General features: G+C 37.9%; 1 protein-coding gene across 1 annotated transcript in view; it reads left to right on the top strand.

Moving 5' to 3' along the window:
- TACR1 (tachykinin receptor 1) overlaps window positions 1–23249 on the top strand; it is a 140224-nt gene that overhangs the window by 68323 nt on the left and 48652 nt on the right. The window contains exon 2 of the mRNA XM_032592672.1: window positions 3979–4173. Coding sequence (XP_032448563.1) covers window positions 3979–4173 — 195 coding nt within the window. The remainder of the gene's footprint in view (window positions 1–3978; window positions 4174–23249) is intronic.

Raw genomic sequence — 23249 nt, 5'->3', positions numbered from 1 at the left:
TTCTTTTTATAAAGCATGATCACGCAAGAGGAAGATAGCACCTCAGGTGCTATGTTTCAGCTCAGAGGCCACATGCAATTCAAATCAGAGCCACTGGCCCTCCGTGGGACTGGAGCAACCTGACGTGGAAAACATAATCCACACCCCACACAGCCTCCGGACCCCTGTCTCTGCCAGCCTGATGATTAATGTGTAAACCAGGAAGACGTTTCATTGACTGCCTTCTGGTCTCTTGAGCACAGTGCAGTCAATAAATATTTATTGAATGCATTTTCCTAAGGCTTAGAGCACTTGCTCAATGATAACTCATAACTGAATAAGCAAGAATTGTTCAGGGGGGTTACAAATAATTATATAAGTGTATATTAGTGGAATCCAAGCTCAGAATGGTCATCAGGAAAGAAAACACACATTCATCAGTGGACAAGTTACCTGAGTGGTACTAGGTTTGGTGTAAATAAGAGAGAAGCGTGTCTCTTAAGCCCCAGAAGTGAGGATTGCCAAAGAAAGAAAGAAGGAAGGGGAGAAAAAATGAAAGGAAAGAGAGAGATTTATATATGGCTCTATTCTGAACAAATGAAAATACATACATTTTTAAGGCCAATCTTCTGTATTCTCTCTGGCTTTATGTGCGTAATGCTTTCATCTGTCACTGAAATGGCTCCTACACTCAAGAAATGGCAGAGTTAACTGAAATGGGCTCCCAAGTTGTAATTTTTGCAATAAAGATAAAATATGACTTTCTGCAACCCATTTGGAGCTATAGCACCAATATGCTGATGCAGTTCCCCTTAAGCCCTAGTCACATTAGATTCTGAACAGTGTATCACCAATGAGGGGTTGGGGATGGGTTGTAAGGTATGTTTATTTAAGATTGAATGTTTATGCTGAGTGAAATGAAAATTAAAATCTTGCGATTGAGATAATATTAAAAGGGGGCAATATAATTAGCACGTTGTCCTCTGTGGGGTCTCAAGCTCCTGTGAGGCCTGAGAATGGCACAGCTACAGTGAGAGCAGAAGCCTGGATGGTGCTGGAAAGGAAAGACATCTTTATGGCTATGTGTCCAGCTTTGTAGGGGAAAGATCTTGCCTCTGGGAAATGATCCAGTAAGAAATCCTAAATTAATGCAAACACTCAAAGAAATTCTGGCCTTGACTATCCAGGTCCAGCTCTTCACCAAATCGGAAAGGACAATAGTGGTTTCACAGTTCACCTCTGCCGGCTCTGTTTCTGGGTTCCCTATCCACTGCCACCCCATGACTGAAGAGAAAACCAGTGCTTCATTGCCTTCAGGCAGCAAGAAATTCCTTCAGGAGGGAAACCAGGACTTCTCAGGGGTTTTTTCAGGCGACCACCCCAAGGATGGAAGGTCATCAGGTCTATTATGTAGTGGACCTCACTAGGAAACAGCTATGGCCGGCCTCTTGAAGTCACCTAAAGAAGACAGACAATGCTTGATTCACAGTATCTTGAGAGTCGTCTTTGCCCTTTTGGTGCTCTAGAGAACAGCTGAATGATTACCTTTATAGCCACCAACTCAACTGAGGAGATTTGCCCAAAGATTTATAGATTACTGCTTGCCCCCACCAAAATATCTGTTCCAAATCTATTCCTAATTCTACTCTCTCCTGACTTCCAGACTGCCTGCTCACTTTCCAAAAGAGGCAGAAGGTAAATATTCTGGGGAGTTCCTTCCTGAAGGTTATCACTTCTGATCATATATGTAAAGGCTGACCTGAGGTACCCTAATATCCAGCCTCCACACACTGAACACCTTCAGGAGCATAAGTATAAAAGACCAAAGAAGAAAGCCCAAGTCCCTAGCAAGAAAATGTAGAGAAAGGTATTTTATATTTTTTTAATTTTTTAAAATATTTATTTATTTATTTTTGATAGAGAGAGAGAGAGCATGAGCAGGGGAGGGGGAGAGACAGAGAGAGAGAGAGAGAGAGAGAGAGAGAGAGAATTTGAAACAGGCTCCAGGCTCTGATCTGTCAACACAGAGCTCGACATGGGGCTTGAATTCACGAACTGTGAGATCATGACCTGAACTGAAGTCAGATGCTTAACCAACTGAGCCACCTAGGCGCCCCAAAAAAGTATTTTAAAGTTTAGGATTATGGGGCACCTGGGTGGCTCAGTTGGTTAAGTGTCTAACTCTTGGTTTCAGCTCAGGTCATGATCTCCTGGTTTTGTGGGTTTGAGCCCAGCATCGGGCTCAGTGCTGGCAGTGTGGAGCCTGCTTGGGATGCTCGCTCTCTCTCTCTCTCTCTCTCTCTTTCTTCCCCTCCCCAACTCACGCATTCTCTGTCTCTCTCAAAATAAATAAATAAACTTAAAAAAATTGAGAATTATGATAGGACACTCAAACGAACCTTCGCAAAAACTGAGCCATCAAGCTCCCCAGACAGGGAGTCAGATCTAATCATAACAGAGAAGAGAGGAAGGCTCTGAATGTTTCGGGCCCTTCAAGCTGGATGCTCAGCAGACTTGTCCCAAATCCAGCAAGCACACCTCTTTAAGCCCCTCCAGCAGTCCCCCTGCCATACCAACTTGATTACCTCCTCACCCTCAGTAAGGCTCTAAGGTATTTATCAGATTACCACTTGAGGTCACATATCCCACTGTCATGTTTTGTGGCTGCTTATTTATGCGCCTACTCTCCCTGAAGAAATTAGAAGCATGGAGCCAAGAAGGAAAAGCTGTGTTCCACATGCAGCAGGTGCCCAGTGCGAACGTGTAGAGCACATACTGAATGAAATTGCTTTACTTGTAACCGTGGCACCAGTTCTGGCCTACAGATCCTAGGAGTCCAAAGAGTGTAGAAAAAGAATTATGTGGAATTATGTGCAGACAGCTGACAGCTGGGATGCTATTTGTCTGCTCATTTCTGAAGTCTCCATTGACCATTCTGTCCCACAGGAGCCAGAAATACCTGCGTGTCAGAAAATCACATATGAGGCTTTGTCAGATAATATTTAAGTCCCAAAGGCAGGGTGAGATATAATTTCTACTCTGACAAAAAAAAATGCATATTTTAAGGGATGGATCCATAAATTTTGCAAGAAAAACATGCAGGGCAGGATGCCTTTCAAAAGGGAAGATGCAGAATTGATGGGATTATGATTGGTATGAAATGCTGATTGGAATATTTATTATTCCTAAGATCTCTGCTGCATTTCAGAGGTGGACACACTTGTTCAACTGGCACCATTCAGTGTTCCATCCCAGGTGAGAGGAGATGGAGGAGGGAGCAATTCCAAGTCCTGGGTCATCATTCACTTTGTTTCCCTTCAGGGTAGACGTTCCATCTACCCTGGACTACAATAAACTTAAGTGTGTCTGTTTCAGCAAATGGAGACTTTCCCCCGTGAAGCATGTGTTGTGAGCCACACACTGACTTGTAGATGTTCAAAGAACTTCAACTTGAAGATTTATCCAGGGGCTGATGTTTTACTGTTAGGCTACTACTTTCTCACCATACACATTCATTTTCCTTCAAACTGTAGACACCAACATAAGGTTGCCAGCCTTTTAAATTGCCACATAAAGACTTTAAAAACCACTATTTCTATCAGCATTATTCTTTAATCCAAAAAGGATAAAGGTAGTGTTTATATTGAATAAATTTACAACATTGTTCTTATTCTTCTAATTCTACTGTAGGCCACTGATATATACTTGGGTATAGACCATGAGTGTTCTAGTGATGAAAACTTCTCTCCTAGAATGTTGCTAGATGGGCTCTAAAATACTTAAGAACCTGGATGACTTTTCTCATGGATTTTAGGGGTTTATGTCCTAAGAGTCATAAAACTTAAAGATAGAATATGCAAAAAGGGATCAGAAAATAGTTGTAAAAATCATCAGAAGTCAAAGGTTTCCCTGGAATTTTTCATTGATAGGAACAATGCTAATCACTAATGCAAATTTTGGTGACCAAATCAAAAATTTGTCCTTTCTTCTCTGTTCCAGGTACATGGCCATCATCCATCCCCTCCAGCCCCGGTTGTCAGCCACGGCCACCAAGGTGGTCATCTGTGTCATCTGGGTCCTGGCTCTCCTGCTGGCCTTCCCCCAGGGCTACTATTCGACCACGGAGACCATGCCCAACAGAGTGGTGTGCATGATTGAATGGCCAGAGCATCCCAACAAGATTTATGAGAAAGTGTGAGTAGGGGTGACTCCCCGGTACCTCTTTTGCCTTTTCTTATTTCTTCTTTCTTTTCATGTTATTTTGTTGGTTAGGATTTAGTGTCCATCTATAAGCATTTCTCATAGCCACTCTTGATGTCAAGTTGATATGTCCATAATTATCAAGGGATTATTATATCCCAAATACTACTGTGGACTTTGAATGAAAATTAGAAAAAATGTCAGACTTGCATCCTGTTATAGCCTACCCTCCAAGTGTTCTTCCATATCCTCCCGCCATTTACCAACAACTCTGCCCTGCCAGTGTCTGCATTGCTTTGCCTGGGAGCCTTTTCCTCACCTACAGAACACTACTCTACGCTCTTGCTCAGCATGCCAGAAGGTGGGGGAATTATCCCCTGCACGCAGCAGCTCTCAACAACTGATAGGAGTTGGTGTATGAACACCCCAGCTCCCTCACCTCAAGTGGGATGTCTCTGAAGTGTGGGTTTTACACTATATCCAAGGTTTTGTCTTGGGATTAAGCTCCAGTCACCCCAGTGGCAGCTGGCTCAATGACACACCTTTCCTTATACCATTGGCCCACTCCCTACTAGTATCTCTTTCTCCCCCTAACCAAGTCACTTGCACTTGAATCTTTATCTCAGGATGTGCCTCTGGGGAAAACCAAGCCAAACCACCTATCCTCTAGGGCTTTCCAGGTGGGGAAAATGCATTCCAGGTGCATTCAAAATTCACGGGAAGGCAAGGCCAGGGCACTGAGACCTTATGAGTTACAAGTTTCCTATAAGGCAGTCCTGCTTATCTTCCAGGGCCTGACTGATCACATTTAAGGTTTTACAAAGAAATACTGGCAATTTTCTCCAAGTCTACTTCTCCTACAGGTGACACTGAAATGGCTTATTCTTTGTTTCATTCTGCCCAGGTGAGCGGCAATGTGACATTTATATTACCATCAGTGTTCTGGACTCAGAGCACATGGATAATGTGGGTCCTTTTGAAAGTTCTCTATAATCCTCCAATCTTGGGTTTATTATGTGAATCATAAAAGTACACTGGTGTTAATAATCAGATGATCTATGTTTTAATAACAAGATTGCCATTACCAGCTATGTGACTCTGGGCAAGGATAACAATCTCCCCTCATTGTTAAAATGCAAGATGATAAAACACCGCTTCCCATAAACAACTATTGTGAAGAGCAAACAAGATAATGTATCCTCACCTTGTAAGCAACTAAATGCCATACAAAAGGCAAGATATTATTATCGAGCCGAATTCATCAGGTAGCAGTATAGTCATTATAGGCCTTTAATCTGATTAGATGGTTACATGAGACATTACCTGTTGGCCCCCAAGATTTGAGGGTACAAAAGCCTGTTGCATAGAGTTATACTGCTGCATCTGTCCCGGGGAGCATGGAAATGGGGCTTGCCAGAAAGCAATACATAAAGCTCAGACTTCGCCTTCCAGACACAGGCAGTGGGATTTAATCGATCAAGCAGTGGGGGGATTAATGCTCAGCCTAGAAGGAGACATTGGAAATTATTCTTTCAAATGACACTACAAGCCTGAGCGGGGTCTCAGCGGGAGAAAGAACATAGCTTTGCAAACCATACAGGGCCTGTGAATGTGTTCAAACCGGAAGGTTCCCTGAAAAGGGAAAAATAAAAACCCTCTGAATTAAATCCCATTATAAACTGCTTAGAAACTGCCCTCAACTGTGTGGACTATAGCACGGCTCTTGATTATCAAGATCTTTTCCAAGTCTGGCCACCTTTCTGAAGTTTTGCTTCAAAATATAGTTCATTTATCTTCCAACAAATTCAAAGTTTAATATGGGAATACAGGTTTATTTTTCCACAGATCTCTGGAGTTTTGTCCAAGAAACAGTAGTATTTAAAGTTTTACTTTTGAACATTCTGCTGTTTTATGCTTATGAATGACTAGAAAGCCCTTTGAGACTCAACAAAGTGTGCCAGATTGTCTTATTTCCTTGCTTTGAGAATTTAGGGTGGCTGTACTGGATGCATGATTAGATTTGCCATCATTGTTTACTGCATGATTTTTTAACTTCTTTTCTATTTATTTGTTTTTATTAAGTTTTAAATTTTAATTCCAGTATAGTTAACATACAGTGTTATGTTTGTTTCAGGGATACACAGCATAACAGTGATTCAACAATTCTATATATTACTTAGTGCTCATCATGATAAGTGCTCACCTATTTCACCCATCCTCACAGCCACCTCCCCTCTGGTAGCCCTCAGTTTGTTCACTCTAGTTTCTTGGTTTGTCCCTCTCTCTCTTTTTTTCCCCTTTGCTCATTTGTTTTGTTTTTTAAATTCCATATATGAGTGAGGGTGAATGGATAAAAATGTGAGGTACACACACACACACACACACACACACACACACAGAGGAATATTATTTGGCCATAAAAAATAATGGTATTTTGCCATTTGCAACAACACAGATGGAGCTAAAGAGTATAATGGTAAGTGAAATAAGTCAGAGAAAGACAATACCATATGTTTATTTCATGATTTTAACCTCAAAAAATGAGTCTGGAGAAGAGCATCTGATTTTATCTATTCAAGATGTGTAAGTTGTTTATGGATGCAGTAGTAAGTTAAAGGAATCCATATTTGCCATCCACGTACAGACTGTGAAGTGAAGTGAACATATCTCAAGTGCATAGTAAGCTTTATGTAAGCCATTTTTTTGTCAATATCCTTCATAATGCATTATGATATATTTTGGGGGAATTTTTTTACTAGCTCTAAACTAAGTACTCTCTTATATTCTCTTCTACTAAAACTGATTGCCATTTCCAAAGCACACAATAATCCCAAATTTGAAACCAGAAAGAAACTTCCATTTAAGACAGTATAATGAGTAGGATAAGAATACGGGCTCTGGAGTTAAATGAAGGATCAACTCCCAGCCATATCACACTCTAGTTGAGTCATCACAGTCAAGTTATTTAAGCCTCTAAGCCTAATGGAACATTCCACAAAGAGGTATTGAGAGAAGTAAATAAGGCACATGCGTAGCCCAGTGCCAGGCACAGGAGAAGAGACTGGTGACTGTTAACTACAGCCATCAGCATCATTCATTGATCTGGATGCACAGACAGATGACTGGCAGCAGACAGTGTGGTGGGCAGGTGCTTAAGCCCAATTTGCCTGATGAAAAATCTGTGTCAGCTAATCATATAAAAGGGTTTTGTGAAAAATCTTAGATTGCTGCATTTGCCTTCTGGCTGCATGGTGAAACCCCGGTCCTGATCATTCATCATTCAGATTCTTTATTAATACATGGATTAAATTAAGCACTATTAAAGAAAAGGAATCCAATAAAAGAAAGGAAAACTTTTGAACATGCACTTCACAAAAAGAAATGTCCAAATGACCAATAATACATGAGGAGGCACACAACTTCATTCATCACCAGTCAAATATAAATTAAAACCATAGTGACATCTTACTGCACACCCATTAGACTAGCAAATGTTAAGAAGTCAGACTCCACTAAGAATTTAGAACTTTCGGTGTAATTAGGAAACAATGAGAACCTTTGTAGACTGCTAAAAGTATACATTGATAAAACCATATTGGAAAACGTTTTGTAGTATCTAGAAAAGCAGAAACTATCCATACACCATAACCCCACAGTTTCACTGAGGGGTAATTGCCCTGGAGAAATTCACACATGTATGCACCCAGAAACATCTAGCATATAAAGCATATCAGTGTTTTTTTTTTAATGCCTGGAATTGGAGATACTCCAAACGTCCATCATCAGTACGATGGGTAAAAATTGTGGTACAAGCATGTAACAGAATACTATGTAATTAATACAATGAACAAAATGTATTTCCATGCAACATGGATGGCCCTTACAAACAAAAATTTAAAAACAAAATGAAAGTACATCTTCAAGGGCACATCAGTAGGTGGCAAAACTATAAATGCAAAGAAGTAGGAACCATGAAAGCAACGGCATGTTTATCTCTCATGGGAGGAAAGGGGTGTGATCAAAAAGATGCACTTAGAGGTGCTTCTGAAGGGCGGGCACTATTATATTTCTTGAGCTAGATAGTAGTAGCATGAGTGTTTGCTTAAAAATTACTCCTAACACCAGGTAATTTTTTTCATCCACTTTTTCTGGAATGTATGTTTCATATTTTTTAACTTAAAATTAAATGTTATTCAAAGGGTTTTGGTTTTACAAGCTCCCAAGAAACTGCTCTCATTGGGACAATCCTAAGAGTTCCTTCATAAGAAACTACCTTTTGAGGTGTGGGACTTTGCCTGGAATGATATTATTCATAAGTATTTACCTTTGAATAAGCCATCTTCATTCTCATGTTTACTTGACCTCGTGCATTTTGCCTTGCTGACTTTTATGCTTAAGCCCACCTGGAATTTTCCCAATTTGTTCAAGAGAATATAGGACAGATGTTGTCCCTGATGGGAGAGACAAATGTTCACCAGAAAATAAGACCCAGACAGTCTCCACAGCCCTGATCCCTTGCTGCTATATTCATAAGCATGTACCTCTGGGCTACAAAATGCTACAGATAGACTTGGTCAATTTCCTGGAAAATCATTTTTTTCAATATATGAAATTTATTGTCAAATTGGTTTCCATAAAACACCCAGTGCTCATCCCAAAAGGTGCCCACCGCAATACCCATCACCCACCCTCCCCTCCCTCCCACCTCCCATCAACCCTCAGTTTGTTCTCAGTTTTTAAGAGCCTCTTATGCTTTGGCTCTCTCCCAATCTAACCTCTTTTTTTTTTCCTTCCCCTCCCCCATGGGTTTCTGTTAAGTTTCTCAGGATCCACATAAGAGTGAAAACATATGGTATCTGTCTTTCTCTGTATGGCTTATTTCACTTAGCATCACACTCTCCAGTTCCATCCACGTTGCTACACAGGGCCATATTTCGTTCTTTCTCATTGCCACGTAGTACTCCATTGTGTATATAAACCACAATTTCTTTGTCCATATCAGTTGATGGACATTTAGGCTCTTTCCATAATTTGGCTATTGTTGAGAGTGCTGCTATAAACATTGGGGTACAAGTGCCCCTATGCATCAGTACTCCTGTATCCCTTGGGTAAATTCCTAGCAGTGCTATTGCTAGGTCATAGGGTAGGTCTATTTTTAATTTTCTGAGGAACCTCCACACTGCTTTCCAGAGTGGTTGCACCAATTTGCATTCCCACCAACAGTGCAAGAGGGTTCCCGTTTCTCCACATCCTCTCCAGCATCTATAGTCTCCTGATTTGTTCATTTTGGCCACTCTGACTGGCGTGAGGTGATATCTGAGTGTGGTTTTGATTTGTATTTCCCTGATAAGGAGCGACGTTGAGCATCTTTTCATGTGCCTGTTGGCCATCCGGATGTCTTCTTTAGAGAAGTGTCTATTCATGTTTTCTGCCCATTTCTTCACTGGATTATTTGTTTTTCGGGTGTGGAGTTTGGTGAACTCTTTATAGATTTTGGAGACTAGCCCTTTGTCCGATATGTCATTTGCAAATATCTTTTCCCATTCCGTTGGTTGCCTTTTAGTTTTGTTGGTTGTTTCCTTTGCTGTGCAGAAGCTTTTTATCTTCATAAGGTCCCAGTAGTTCATTTTTGCTTTTAATTCCCTTGCCTTTGGGGATGTGTCGAGTAAGAGATCGCTATGGCTGAGGTCAGAGAGGTCTTTTCCTGCTTTCTCCTCTAGGGTTTTGATGGTTTCCTGTCTCACATTCAGGTCCTTTATCCATTTTGAGTTTATTTTTGTGAATGGTGTGAGAAAGTGGTCTAGTTTCAACCTTCTGCATGTTGCTGTCCAGTTCTCCCAGCACCATTTGTTAAAGAGACTGTCTTTTTTCCATTGGATGTTCTTTCCTGCTTTGTCAAAGATTAGTTGGTCATACATTTGTGAGTCTAGTTCTGGGGTTTCTATTCTATTCCATTGGTCTATGTTTCTGTTTTTGTGCCATGGAAAATCATTTAAAACTGTATTTTGCATTTTAAAATACAAATAAGTCATGGAGTATACTGAAAACTCCTATAATTTCTTTAATCACCCACATGCCCATCATTTATCAAAGGCTCTAATATTTTGATGAATATTCTTCCAGTCTTTTATTCCATCTCTAGGGAACTACTGTTCTTAGTTTCTTTTGAAGTGTTTTACATACATACAAGTCAGCACAAATATAGATTGTCTCCCTCTCTGTAACACAAAATGTTGCTTATTATGCACATTGTTCTGTACCCTATTTTTTTAATTTAATATATCTCAGAGATATTTCCATGTCAGTTCATGAAGAGCTTCTATATTCTTTTTCTCAGCTACATAGTACTCCATGCTACAAATGTACAGTGTTATTTAAGCCATCACTTCTGGTGGACTTTGGATTGTCTCCAGTCTTTTGTTATTACAGAGTGCTGCCATGGATAACTTTTACACGTATCATGTCAGGCTATCCATAGCCAAAAAATTCCAAAAATGGAATTGCTGAGTCAAAGATATATAACATTTTAATTTTGACATTTGCCCTTCACATAGGATTGTACTAATTCACATTTCACAAATAGTGTATGAGAGTCCCTGTTTCTCTGTACCCTACCAACAGAGTACTGTATTGTCAAAATTTTAGATTTTTGCCCATTACAGTTAAAAATTTGCATTTTTCTTATTATGAGTAGGGTTGAATATCTTTTCATAAAATGGATAATTTGTATATACATCTTATTATCTGCTTATTTCATTTACCATATCATAAATGATTACCTGTGTCATTAAACATGTTTCTACAACCTGATATGAAAATATATACCCATATGTTTAAATGTGTGCATAAATAATAATTTTGTTAACTAATCTGCTCTTTGAAAATTAATTACTCCAGTGGGTTCTTTTAGCTGACTTAAGATAAAACACTAAGCTTTTTAAAGTTTATTTATTTACTTTGAGAGAGAGAGCACAAGTAGGGGAGGGGCAGAGAGAGAGAGAGAGGGAGAGAGAGAATCCCAAGTAGGCTCTACACTGCCAGCACAAAGCCCGATGCAGGGCTGGAACTCACAAACCATGAAATCATGACCTGAGCTGAAGTCAGATACTTAACCAACTGAGCCACCCAGGCACCTCCAAAACACTAAGCTTTAAAACAAGCTGCTTCTAGCTATATTCCTAGATCCTTGCAGGGACTACTTCCGGGTCCTCTGCCATTCTGCTTATTTTTACAATGCATGGTTATAAAAAATATCCTAATGTTAGGGGCGCCTGGGTGGCGCAGTCGGTTAAGCGTCCGACTTCAGCCAGGTCACAATCTCCCGGTCCGTGAGTTTGAGCCCCGCGTCAGGCTCTGGGCTGATGGCTCAGAGCCTGGAGCCTGTTTCCGATTCTGTGTCTTCCTCTCTCTCTGCCCCTCCCCCATTCATGCTCTGTCTCTCTCTGTCCCAAAAATAAATAAACGTTGAAAAAAAAAATTAAAAAAAAAAAAAGAAAATATCCTAATGTTGTAACATTGATGAAAGTGAAGATGTGGGCTCATTATTAATGCAATACTATCATCTGTAATGGAATCCTGCCATAATTTGCAAGCTGCCGGCTTTGCTGCGGCTGCTCTGGTGAACTGTGACACTGCCCAGGAAGTCCTATGAAGGGGGGAGTGGATTGACTGGCTTCCTGGGTGACCCAAAGTGACTCCTAGAGTCTAGAAAAATGCACATGAAAGGACAAGTATAAAAGAGAAACCACTGGCTTTGAAAAATGCATAGACTTCCCCGTTCTGTTAAAACACGGAGGAATGTGCCATAGCTTTCAAAGTCATTCAGAGCCAAACTCACACTTGAGGATGCTATACAGGCTGTCAGTTTGTAGTGGTCCCAGAAGGGGCAAGGCCCCTGAGGACAAGGAAGATGAATGAGCCAACATTTCTTTATCAGAGGGCCGACCATCAAGGCCAAGAAAAAGTCTGTAATGAGGATGAAAAATGAGAAAGACATCCAAAAGAACAAGATTGAGACATCCAGGGGAATTTCAGTTTTCCTGAATCATTTATTAATATTGGTCATATATCATTTTCTATTAATTAAACTTGTATGTACCGAACGATGCAGTAGAGTTGTAGCAAGAAGTAAGACATGCCTATCCTGAATTCCAAATATTAACAGTAGTACTGGGGAAGAAGGTGATGCCAGAAAATAATATTCATGACTCTGTTACTTAGAAAATTTGTAGAAGTGTACATGAATGTGTATATATTAACTCTAATAATTCTCTATAAGTACCAGTTGTAACAAAGACTATAAAAATATGTGTTGTTATTTTTTTTGCAGCATTTTGTCTTTTATGTGTTACACTCCATCATCAGAAATTAGCTGAAATTTTTATATTTATACAGATCTTTAATTCATTAACAGCACTGAAAACTGAAAATCAACTAATTGACAGAATAAGAGGGGGAAAGGGAATATCAGAAAACGTACCTGCAACATTACTTCTCAAATTTTCCACCTCCTTGACTATTTCACAAATAAACGAAAGGAAAGAAATGTGTATCCTTTGCCAAGCTCTTCCAGGCCTTGGCCAAAGGGGTGTCAGCATATTCGTGTTTCCAGGACTGATTGTTTATGCTAGCTGTTATGATTAATCTCCTCCCCTGACACCTGCTACATTTATAGATACAGCTGAGGGCCCCTGGTATTGTCTCAGCTATTGATGAAAAGCAGTTAAACCAAGAATGAAAAGTACATTAACACTTCAGGGAAAGATGGTAGCATAAAAACAATCCCTCAACCTTGACTCCATAAAGAAATTAGAGTGAGCAAAGTAAGGAAGAAGGAGGAGGAGGAGGGGGAAAAAAGCCTGCATTAATGCAGAAACTAGGAAGGTTGCCATACAAATGCCAGAAATTTCACTCGGTTTTCTGGTAGACACTGTGCAGAGAGAGCCAAAGAGGAGGCAGCCACCAAGGACTGTCATGGGCAAGACATAAACTAGCAGCCCCTAATTAGGAGAGGAAAGTGTAGGCCTGAGAAAGATGGGAACCCCCCACCCCAGTTGGAGATTCCTTTGGGCTGCCACCATCAGCTTCCAAAAGCAGCTGCTCTTAGACTGAGGACAAAGCACACACAGGCCAGAGAGTGTAACTCACAGTAAGATAAAAATGGATGATTTCCTACAAAACCACAAATATCAAATTGATGCTGCTCGAGGGGAGAGGGATGAAAATACTGCTCAAGAATTACATTTATAAAAGACACTGGTACCAAAATTTTTGCAGAGAAATTCTTTCAAATACCCTATAAGCTCTTCAAGAGTTCAGACCCATATGGAGAACTTGATAATTTGTTATATGCATTTGGCACAACATAATTGTAAAAAACTGACAGAGAACTTCAAAAACAAATCTTCAGGCCAATTCCATTTACAAACATAGATACAAAGAACCTAATTAAAAGTCACCCCCAAAATTCAAAATTATATTAAAATAACAATGGTTTGTTTTTAAGCATGACTTTTTCCAGCAAATAATGTTAGTAACTTATCAGGAAATCTATTATATTTCATTCAACTAATTGGTAAAAGGAAAACATCATATATCTGTTTCAATAAATGTCAAAATAAATTTGTTAAAATGTAATATCTACTAAAGAAACAATAGCTTATATCAGCAATAATCCTTGACAAAATAAATAAATAATAGATCTCCTTTACAACAGAAACAAAATAACACTTTGAGTATTTAAGAAATAGGAGTTACATGAAGAAAATGAAAAACGTCATGCTATTTTAGACTTTACTGACTGGCATAAAAGAATATTTGAGAAGTGCATTTCACTTGATTCAAACCCTGGAAAGTATCTAAGGGCGTATAGGAAACAGTCTCCTTTTCCATCTTTTTTCTCCTATTTGTACACCAGTATTCATCGCAGCATTATTCACAATAGTCAAAAGGTGGAAACACCCTTCTGTCTTTGTATAATTCCATAAAGCTATCAGCTCTCCACAAACTTCCCACAAGCATATTTAGGTAACTGATAAAGCAAATCATTTGAAATAATAAATGAGTAAAAATAATTCAAGAAAAGATTGTGGATGCCCGGTGGCTCAATCGGTTAAGCGTCCAGCTCTTGGTTTTGGCTCAGGTCATGATCTCATGGCTTTGTGGGTTCAAGCCCCACATCGGGTTCTGTGCTGGCAGCACAGAGCCAGCCTGGGATTCTCTCTCTCCCTCTCTAGCTGCTCTTCCCCCACTGCTGTTGTCCCTCTCTCTAAGTAAATAAATAAACTTAAAAAATTATGGGAATGCAAGCTGGTGCAGCCACTCTGGAAAACAGTATGGAGGTTCTTCAAAAAACTAAAAATAGAACTACCCTACAACACAGCAATTGCACTGCTAGGCATTTATCCACGGGATACAGGTGTGCTGTTTCGAAGGGACACATGCACTCCAATATTTATAGCAGCACTATCAACAATAGTCAAAGTATGGAAAGAGCCCAAATGTCCATCGATGGATGAATCGATAAAGAAGATGTGGTACATATATACAATGGAGTATTACTCGGCAATGAAAAAGAATGAAATCTTGCCATTTGCAAATACATGGATGGGACTAGAGGGTATTATGCTAAGTGAAATTAGTCAGAGAAAGACAAAAATCATATGACTTCACTCATATGAGGACTTTAAGAGACAAAACAGATGAACATAAGGGAAGGGTAGCAAAAATAATATAAAAACAGGGAGGGGAACAAAACAGAAGAGGCTCATAAATATGGAGAACAAACTGAGGGTTACTGGAGGGGTTGTGGGAGGGGGGATGGGCTAAATGGGTAAGGGGCACTAAGGAATCTACTCCTGAAATCATTGTTGCACTATATGCTAACCAATTTGGAGGTAAATTTTAATAAATAAATAAATAAATAAATAAATAAATAAATAAATAAAAGTTTGTTTTTGGAAAAAAAAAACATTGAACAAGAAGAATTAATTTTGATATCAGCAAGGTAATGAAAAACAATGATAAGAAATGGCATGCTCTTCCAGATATGAAAATACTCATTTCTGGGGATAGAATTAATCAATAGAAAAACAGAACAGAAATCACACACCCATACACATACACAGAAACCCAAGACTCTAAAATGTTGTCTTTACTATATGCTACAGATGACATGTCATATCTGTAAGGATTATTCCATAAATTTGGAGGGAAACCTGATCAACCAAAATGCTGTGGAATTTTCTAACTCAAACGATTTTATAGGCAACTGCGTAACCCACCACTGCCAACAACTTGGAGAGAGTCACAATATATATTAGCATACTGAAGCCTCTGAGAGGCTTTTCATTCAAAAATGTTTTAAATTTATCTTCATAGGAAATACATTCATGTGGTTTAAAATAAACAGTTAGTGTAAAAGGGTAATCAGTAGAAGATTTCTCCCTCTAGCCACTGTTCTTACTTTCTTGGGAGCTTTCTAAAGTTTCTTTATGCTTATCTTTAAAATTTTGTGTATATAATCTTGTTTTGTTTCTCATACAAAATATATAATATACCTGAATCTCACTTTTTCAATAAACGATTTATCTCAGATATCCTTTTTCACCATATGGAGCAAGCATTCTCATTTTCTACAGCTGTGTAGTATTCCTCCATGTGGATAAAACATCATTTATTTATCTGCTATGATTTTCATGTATATTTGGATTGTTCCTAGTGTTTAGCTATTTCAAGTTATATTGCAGTAAATTGGCTCCACCCTGATTAAGTATCGAAGTCAATAAAACCGACACTTTTGCTTAAACCTTATGTTCCCCAAGCTTATTTGATCACAGAATCCTTCTTTTGATTAATATCATTAACATCCCACAGAAACATTGTCCATAAAACATATTCTGGGGAACCTCTGGGCTAATCATAAAGCTGTATTCCTTTCTCACAACTTAAGACCAGTATAAATTCCATGTAAGTTGGGATGGAGAAGGGGTTTTCCTAACATCAAAGGCAAATCCAAATGAAAGAGATTGCTGGTTTGAATACAGATATAGATATATTTCTTAAATTCTCTATATCAAGAAACTCTGTGAGGAAGTTCTGCAAATGACAAATTAAGAGAAAAATACAATGTATGAGACAAACCATGAATGTAATTAACATAGAGAAGCTCTGACTAATCAATAAGAATAAGGCTTTTTTAATCAAAAACTAATAGCTCATAAAAGGATATGAAAAACTGTATTCCAATTTTCTCTTTATTTTATTAGCCCAGATTAAACTTAAAGAAAATTCTAAATGTTAACAAGGTTGTGGGGAAGATGAGCACTGTCTTCAGGAGGACAGTTTGACAATATCCATCAAGTTTTTAAATATACACTTGAGAGTGAAATTATATAGTATTTGTCTCTGACTGACTTATTTTACTTAGCATTATACTTTTTAGATCCATCCATGTTACAAATGGCAAGATTTCATTCTTTGTTATGGCTGAATAATATTCACTGTATATACATTTATATATACCACATCTTCTTTATCCATTCAACTGATAGACACTTAGAAGCAAAGGGAAAAACAGAGAGAGAAAGAGAGAGAGAGAAAGAGAGAGAGAGAGAGAGAGAGAGAGAGAGAGAGAGAGAGACCAAAAAACAGATTCTTAACTATAGAGAACAAACTGATAGTTACCAAAGGGGAGGCAATGGGGGGATGAGTTAAACAGGTGATGGGGATTAAGGAGTGCACTTGTCATGATGAGCACTGGATGATGTATGGAATATGGAATCACTATACTGTACTGAAACTAATATAACACTGTATGTTAACTAACTGGAATTAAAATAAGAATTTAAAAAGATTAAATATACACTTGATTTGGATCAGCAATTATACACAGAAAGTCAAGAGGGCATGAATATATATGCAAGATATTGATATCACCATGGTTTATAAGTGTAAAATTAGAAACAAATGCCATCATACAGGACTGATTAAATCATCAATATATCATCCACACAAAGAAAAACTTTGCAGCCATTAAAAATAACATTGTACAAGGTTGCCCATTTTTTCCTGTAGGATTTTGATGGTTTCCTGTCTGACATTTAGGTCTTTCATCCATTTTGAATTTATTTTTGTGTGTGGTATAAGAAAGTGGTCCAGTTTCATTCTTCTGCATGTCACTGTCCAATTTTCCCAGAACTATCTGCTGAAGAGGCTCTTTTTTCCATTGGATATTCTTTCCTGCTTTGTCAAAGATCAGTTGGCCATATGTTTGTGGGTCCATTTCTGGGTTCTCTATTCTGATCCATTGATCTATGTGTCATCTCTTTTTGTGCCAATACCATACTGTCTTAATGAATACTGCTTTGTAATACAACTTGAAGTCCAGGATTGTGATGCCTCCAGCTTTGGTTTTCTTTTTCAGCATTATTTTGACTGTTCTGGGTCTTTTGTGACTCCACACAAATTTTAGAATTGTTTGTTCTAGTTCTGTGAAGAATGCTGGTGTTATTTTGATAGGAATTGCATTGAGGAAGTTCCATACTGTTCCACAGTGGTTGCACCAGATTGCATTCCCACCAGCAGTGCAAGAGGGTTCCTTTTTTCCACATCCTCACCAACACTTGTTGTTTCTTGTGTTTTTTTGATTCTAGTCATTATGACAGGCATGAGGTGATATCTCATTGTGGTTTTGATTTGTATTTCCCCAATGGTGAGTGATGTTGAGCATCTTTTCATGTGTCTGTTGGCCATCTTTATGTCTTGGAGAAATGTCTGTTCATGTCTTCTGCCAATTTTTAAATTAGATTATTTATTTTCTTGGTGTTGAGTTGTGTAAGTTCCTTATATTTTTTGGATACTAACCTTTAATTAGATACGTTATTTGGATACTAACCCCTACCAGATATGTCAGTATCTTCTCCCATTCAGTAGGTTGTCTTTTAGTTTTGTTGATTGTTCCTCTGTTGTGCAGAAGCTTTTTATTTTGATATAGTCTCAATACTTATTTTTGCTTTTGTTTCCCTTGCCTCAGGAGATACAGCTAGAAAAATGTTGCTGCAGCCGATATCACAGAAATTACTGCCTGTGCTCTCTTCCAGGATTTTTGTGGTTTCAAGCCTCACATTTAGGTCTTTAATCCATTTTGAATTTATTTTTCTGTATCGTGTAAGAAAGTGGTCCAGTTTCATTTTTTTTGCATGTAGCTGTCAAGTTTTCCCAATACCATTTATTAAAGAAACTGACTTTTTCGCACTGCATTTTCTTGCCTCCTTTGTGGAAGATTAATTGATCATATAATTGTCTATTTCTGGGCTCTCTTTTCTGGGTTTATTTCTGGGCTCTCTATTCTGTTACGTTGATCTCACTATTTTTGTGTTGGGAACACACTGTTTTGATTACTAGAGCTTTGTAGTATATCTTGAAATCCAGAATTGTGATAACTCCAGTTCTGTTCCTCTTTCTCAAGATTGTTTTGGATATTTGGGGTCTTTTATGGCTCCATAAAAATTTTAGGAATAAATATTCCAGTTTGGTGAAAAATGCTCCTGGTATTTTCATAAAGATTGCATTGCATCTATAGATTGCTTTGGGCAGTATGGCCATTTTAGCAATATTTGTTCTTCCGTCCATGAGCATGGAGTGTCTTTCCATTTGTTTCTGTCATCTTCAATTTCTTTCATCAGTATTTTATAGTTTTCAGACTACAGGTCTTTCACCTCTTTGGTTAAGTTTATCCTAAGTATTTTATTATTTTTGGTGCAATTGTAAATGGGATTGTTTTTCTTAACTTCTCTTTATGCTACTTCATTATTAGTGTATAAAAGAGCAATGGATTTCTGTACCTTGATTTTGTATCCTACAACCTTACTGAATTCATTTATTGGTTCTAGTAGTTTTTTGGTGTACTCTTTATGGTTTTCTATAGTATCGTGTCATCTGCAAATAGTGAAAGTTTTACTTCCTTACTAATTTGAATGCCTTTTATTTCTTTTTCTTGTCTGATTGCTGTGACTAGGACTTCTAGCACTATGTTGAATACAAGTGGTAAGAATGGACACCCTTGTCCTGTTCCTGACCTTAAAGGAAAAACTCTTCAGTTTCTCATTATTGAGTATGATGTTAGCTATGGGCTCTTCATATGTGGCCTTTACTATGTGACGTATGTTCTCTCTAAACATACTTGGTTGAGGGCTTTTATCATGAATAGATGTTGTACTTTGTCAAATGCTTTTTCTGAATCTATTGAGATGATCATATGGTTTTTATTCTTTCTCTTGTTGATGTGATGTATCACGTTGATTGATTTGTGAATACTGAACCACCCTTGCATCCCAGGAATAAATCCCACTTGATCATGGTGAATGATATTTTTGATGTATTGTTGGATTTGGTTAGCTAATATTTTATTGAGGATTCTTTCAACTATGTTCATCAGAGATGTTGGCCTGTAGTTCTCTCTCTCTTTCTCTCTCTTTTTTTTTTGTAGTGCTTTTATTTGGTTTTGGTATCAGGGGAATGTTGTGTTGGCCTCATAGAATGAATTTGGAAGTTTTCCTTATTCTTGTATTTTTTGGAACAGTTTGAGAAGCATAGGTATTAATTCTTCTTTAAATGTTGGTATAATTCACCTGTGAAGCCATCTGGTCCTGGACTTTTGTTTGTTGTTTTTTTTTTTTTTTATTATTACTAAGGCAATTTCATTGCTGGTAATTGATCTGTTCAAATTTTCTATTTCTTCCTGATTCAGTTTGGGGAAGTTATATGTTTCTAGAAACTTACCCATTTCTTCCAGGTTATCCAATTTGTTGGCATATAATTTTTCATAATATTCTCTTACAATCCTTTGTATTTCTTTAGTGTCAGTTGTTATTTTCCCTCTTTCATTTCTGATCTTGTTTATTTGAGTTCTCTTTCTTTTTTTTTCTTGATGAGTCTAGCTAAAGGTTTATCAACTTTACTGATTTTTTTTCAAAGAACAAGCTCCTGGTTTCATTGATCTGGAGTTTTTTTGTTTTTGTTTTTATTTTGTTTGTGTATGCCCTAATCTTATTATTCCTTCTATACTAGTTTCAGATTTTGTTTGTTCTTTTTCTAGCTCCTTTAGGTATAAAGTTGGGTTGTTTATTTGATTTTTTCTTGCTTCTTGAAGTAGACCTCTATTGCTATAAACTTCCTCCTTAGAACACCTTTTGCTGAATCCCAAAGATTTTGGACTATTTTGTTTTCATTTGCTTTTGTCTCCATGCATTTTTTATGTCTTCTTTGATTTCTTTGTTGACCTATTCATTGTTTAGTAGCGTGTTATTTAACCTCCATGTATTTCTAGATTTCTATGTGTTCTTTCCAGATTTTTTCTTGTAACTTATTTCCAGTTTCATAGCATTGTGTTTGGGAAAGATACATGGTATGTCTTCAATCTTTTTTAATTTGTTGGCACTTGTTTTGTGGTCTAATATGTGATCTATTCTGGAGGATGTTCCATGTACACTTGAAAAGTAGACGGAATGTTTTAGGATGGAATGTTCTCAATATATATATTAGATCCAACTGGTCCAATGTGTCATTCAAAGGCACTGTTTCCTTGACATTTTTCTGCTTGGATGATCTATCCACTGATGCAAGTTGAGTGTTAAATTCCCCTACTATTGTTGTATTACTATCAATTACTTTCTTCCTTTATGTTTGTTATTAGCTGCTTTATGTATTTGGGTGCTTCCATATTGAATAAATATTTACAATTGTTATATCTTCTTGTTGAATTATTCCCTTTATGATTGTATAGTGTCCTTCTTTATCTCTTGTTATCGCCTTTGTTTTAAAGTTTATTTGGCTCAATATAAGTATTGCTATGTAGGCTTTCTTTTCACCTCCATTTGCCTGATAAATGCTTTTCCATCCTTTCACTTCCAATCTGCATGTATCTTTAGGTTTGAAATGGGTCTCTTATAGGTGGGTCTTACATTTTTATCTATTCCGTCACTCTACATCTTTTGATTACAGTGTTCAGTCCATTTACATTCAAAGTAATTTTTGATAGGTGTGTACTTATTGCCATTTTGTTGCTTTTTTATGATTGTTTTTATAGTTCTCCTCTGTTCCTTTCTTCTCTTGCTCTCTTTCCTCACCGTTAGCTGGCTTTCTTTAGTGATATACTTGGATTCCTTTCTCTATTTAATATTTTCCATATCTATTACTGGTTTTTAATTTGTGGTTACCAGCTGAAAAATATAAAGGGAATCATTTCTTTGTTTAATATAATTTATTGTCAAATTGGTTTCCATACCACACCCAGTGCTCCTCCCAGCAAGTGCCCTCCTTAATGCCCATCACCCACTTGCTCCTCTCCCTCACCCCCCCCATCTACCCTCAGTTTGTTCTCTGTATTTAAGAGTCTCTTATGGTTTGCCTTCCTCCCTCTCTGTTTGTAAGTTTTTTTATCCCCACCTCTCCCCATGGTCTTCTGTTAAGTTTCTCAAGATCCACATATGAGTGAAAACATATGGTATCTGCCTTTCTCTGACAGACTTATTTCACTTAGCATAATACCCTCCAGTTCCAACCACGTTGCTGCAAATGGCCAGATTTCATTCTTTCTCATTGCCAAGTAGTATTCCATTGTATATATAAACCAAATCTTCTTTATGCATCCATCAGTTGATGGATATTTAGGCTCTTTCCATAATTTGGCTATTGTTGAAAGTGCTGCTATAAACATTGGGGTATGTGTGTCCCTATGCATCAGCACTCCTATATCCTAAAGGGATCATTTCAAAATTTGAATGTAATACTCTAGTTTAACTCCAATATAGTTAATTACTTCTCCTTCTGGAATAGCCCCTAAAATTATCAGAAAAATGTAGAAACCCATTTCAGCTTTAGAAAATGAGTGCAGGGTGTTACCCATTGGACAGGGTCCAAGTTTTTCAGGTAGCTGAGCACCTAAGACCTGATAGAGGGAGGATGCAGCCAGATGGAAGAAGAACGACTCACATGGGAAAACAAGTGTCAGGAATCTGTCAGTGCAGAAGGCTGCACGGTGATGCTAAGGAAGGGCTTGAGGGAATGGGTAAGGCTAGACCTTGAACCTTTCAATTCTGGAATGTGCAGTAGGCCTCAGGGGAAGAAACTGCCAGCTCAGGGGCCATTGCCCAGATTCCCAATGGCTTCAACCTTTGGAGTCATGAACCCTGATGACCAGAGAAGGGGGACAGGGCTCTGAGTATCTCTAATCTCCCCTCTACAATGGAGAGGGAGCAGGGAAGATGAAAATCATAGCAAATCATACTTCCTGCTCCCTTCCTCTGTCTCAGGAGAATGGTATTAGAAACAAAGATCTGGGCTCTAGAGGTGTTACTGTTATTTTTAAATGACTTAACAAACACTCAAATTTTCTCAGTTTTTGTTTCTTGTGTTGTAACTATTGATAGGTAGAACCCACATGAACAAAAGCTCTTTGGGATCTTCAGTAATTTTTTTGAGTGTAAAAAGGCCCTAAGACCAAAGAGGTTGAGAACAACTGATATAGACCTGTCTTCTTACAAGTGTTTTCTCTTCCATTTTATAACTATGGTTTATAAACAATGACCCATAGTTGTCTCTATATACTTGTGTTTTATTAATCATCACCAGTTTATTAGCTCCAGGGCTTCCTGATTTTGAATTCTCATTTTGATTCATCTTTCATTGTCCTAGGGTATGTCTTTTGGTAGTTTCTTTGCAGACAAGAGTACTTTCTTCATATTTGAAAATACCTTTCTCTTGCATATACATACAAATAGTTTGGGTGTATATTGGTGGAGTATCCTGCGTCTTTTTAAGTTTTGGAAAGGTCACTCTTTTGTTGTTTGAAGTCAAAATGGTTTCTTCTTTTGGGACTAGCCTGAAATGTATTCCAAGATACTTATCAGATTACATATTAATCTAGGAAATCCAAACAGGATTGAAATATTATGTTTTCCCATAACAGGATTGTCACTGTACAGTTTCTGGCCAACCTATATTTTAGATATAAAAATTTTTAACTTTATTATAATTACAATTATAATTAGTACTCTTTTGGCTGCAAATAA

Source organism: Lynx canadensis, chromosome A3, assembly GCF_007474595.2.
Source record: "Lynx canadensis isolate LIC74 chromosome A3, mLynCan4.pri.v2, whole genome shotgun sequence".
NCBI classification, from domain to species: Eukaryota; Metazoa; Chordata; class Mammalia; order Carnivora; family Felidae; genus Lynx; species Lynx canadensis.
Note: the sequence above shows the minus strand (reverse complement) of the source record. Positions and strands in the feature narration are given on the sequence as shown.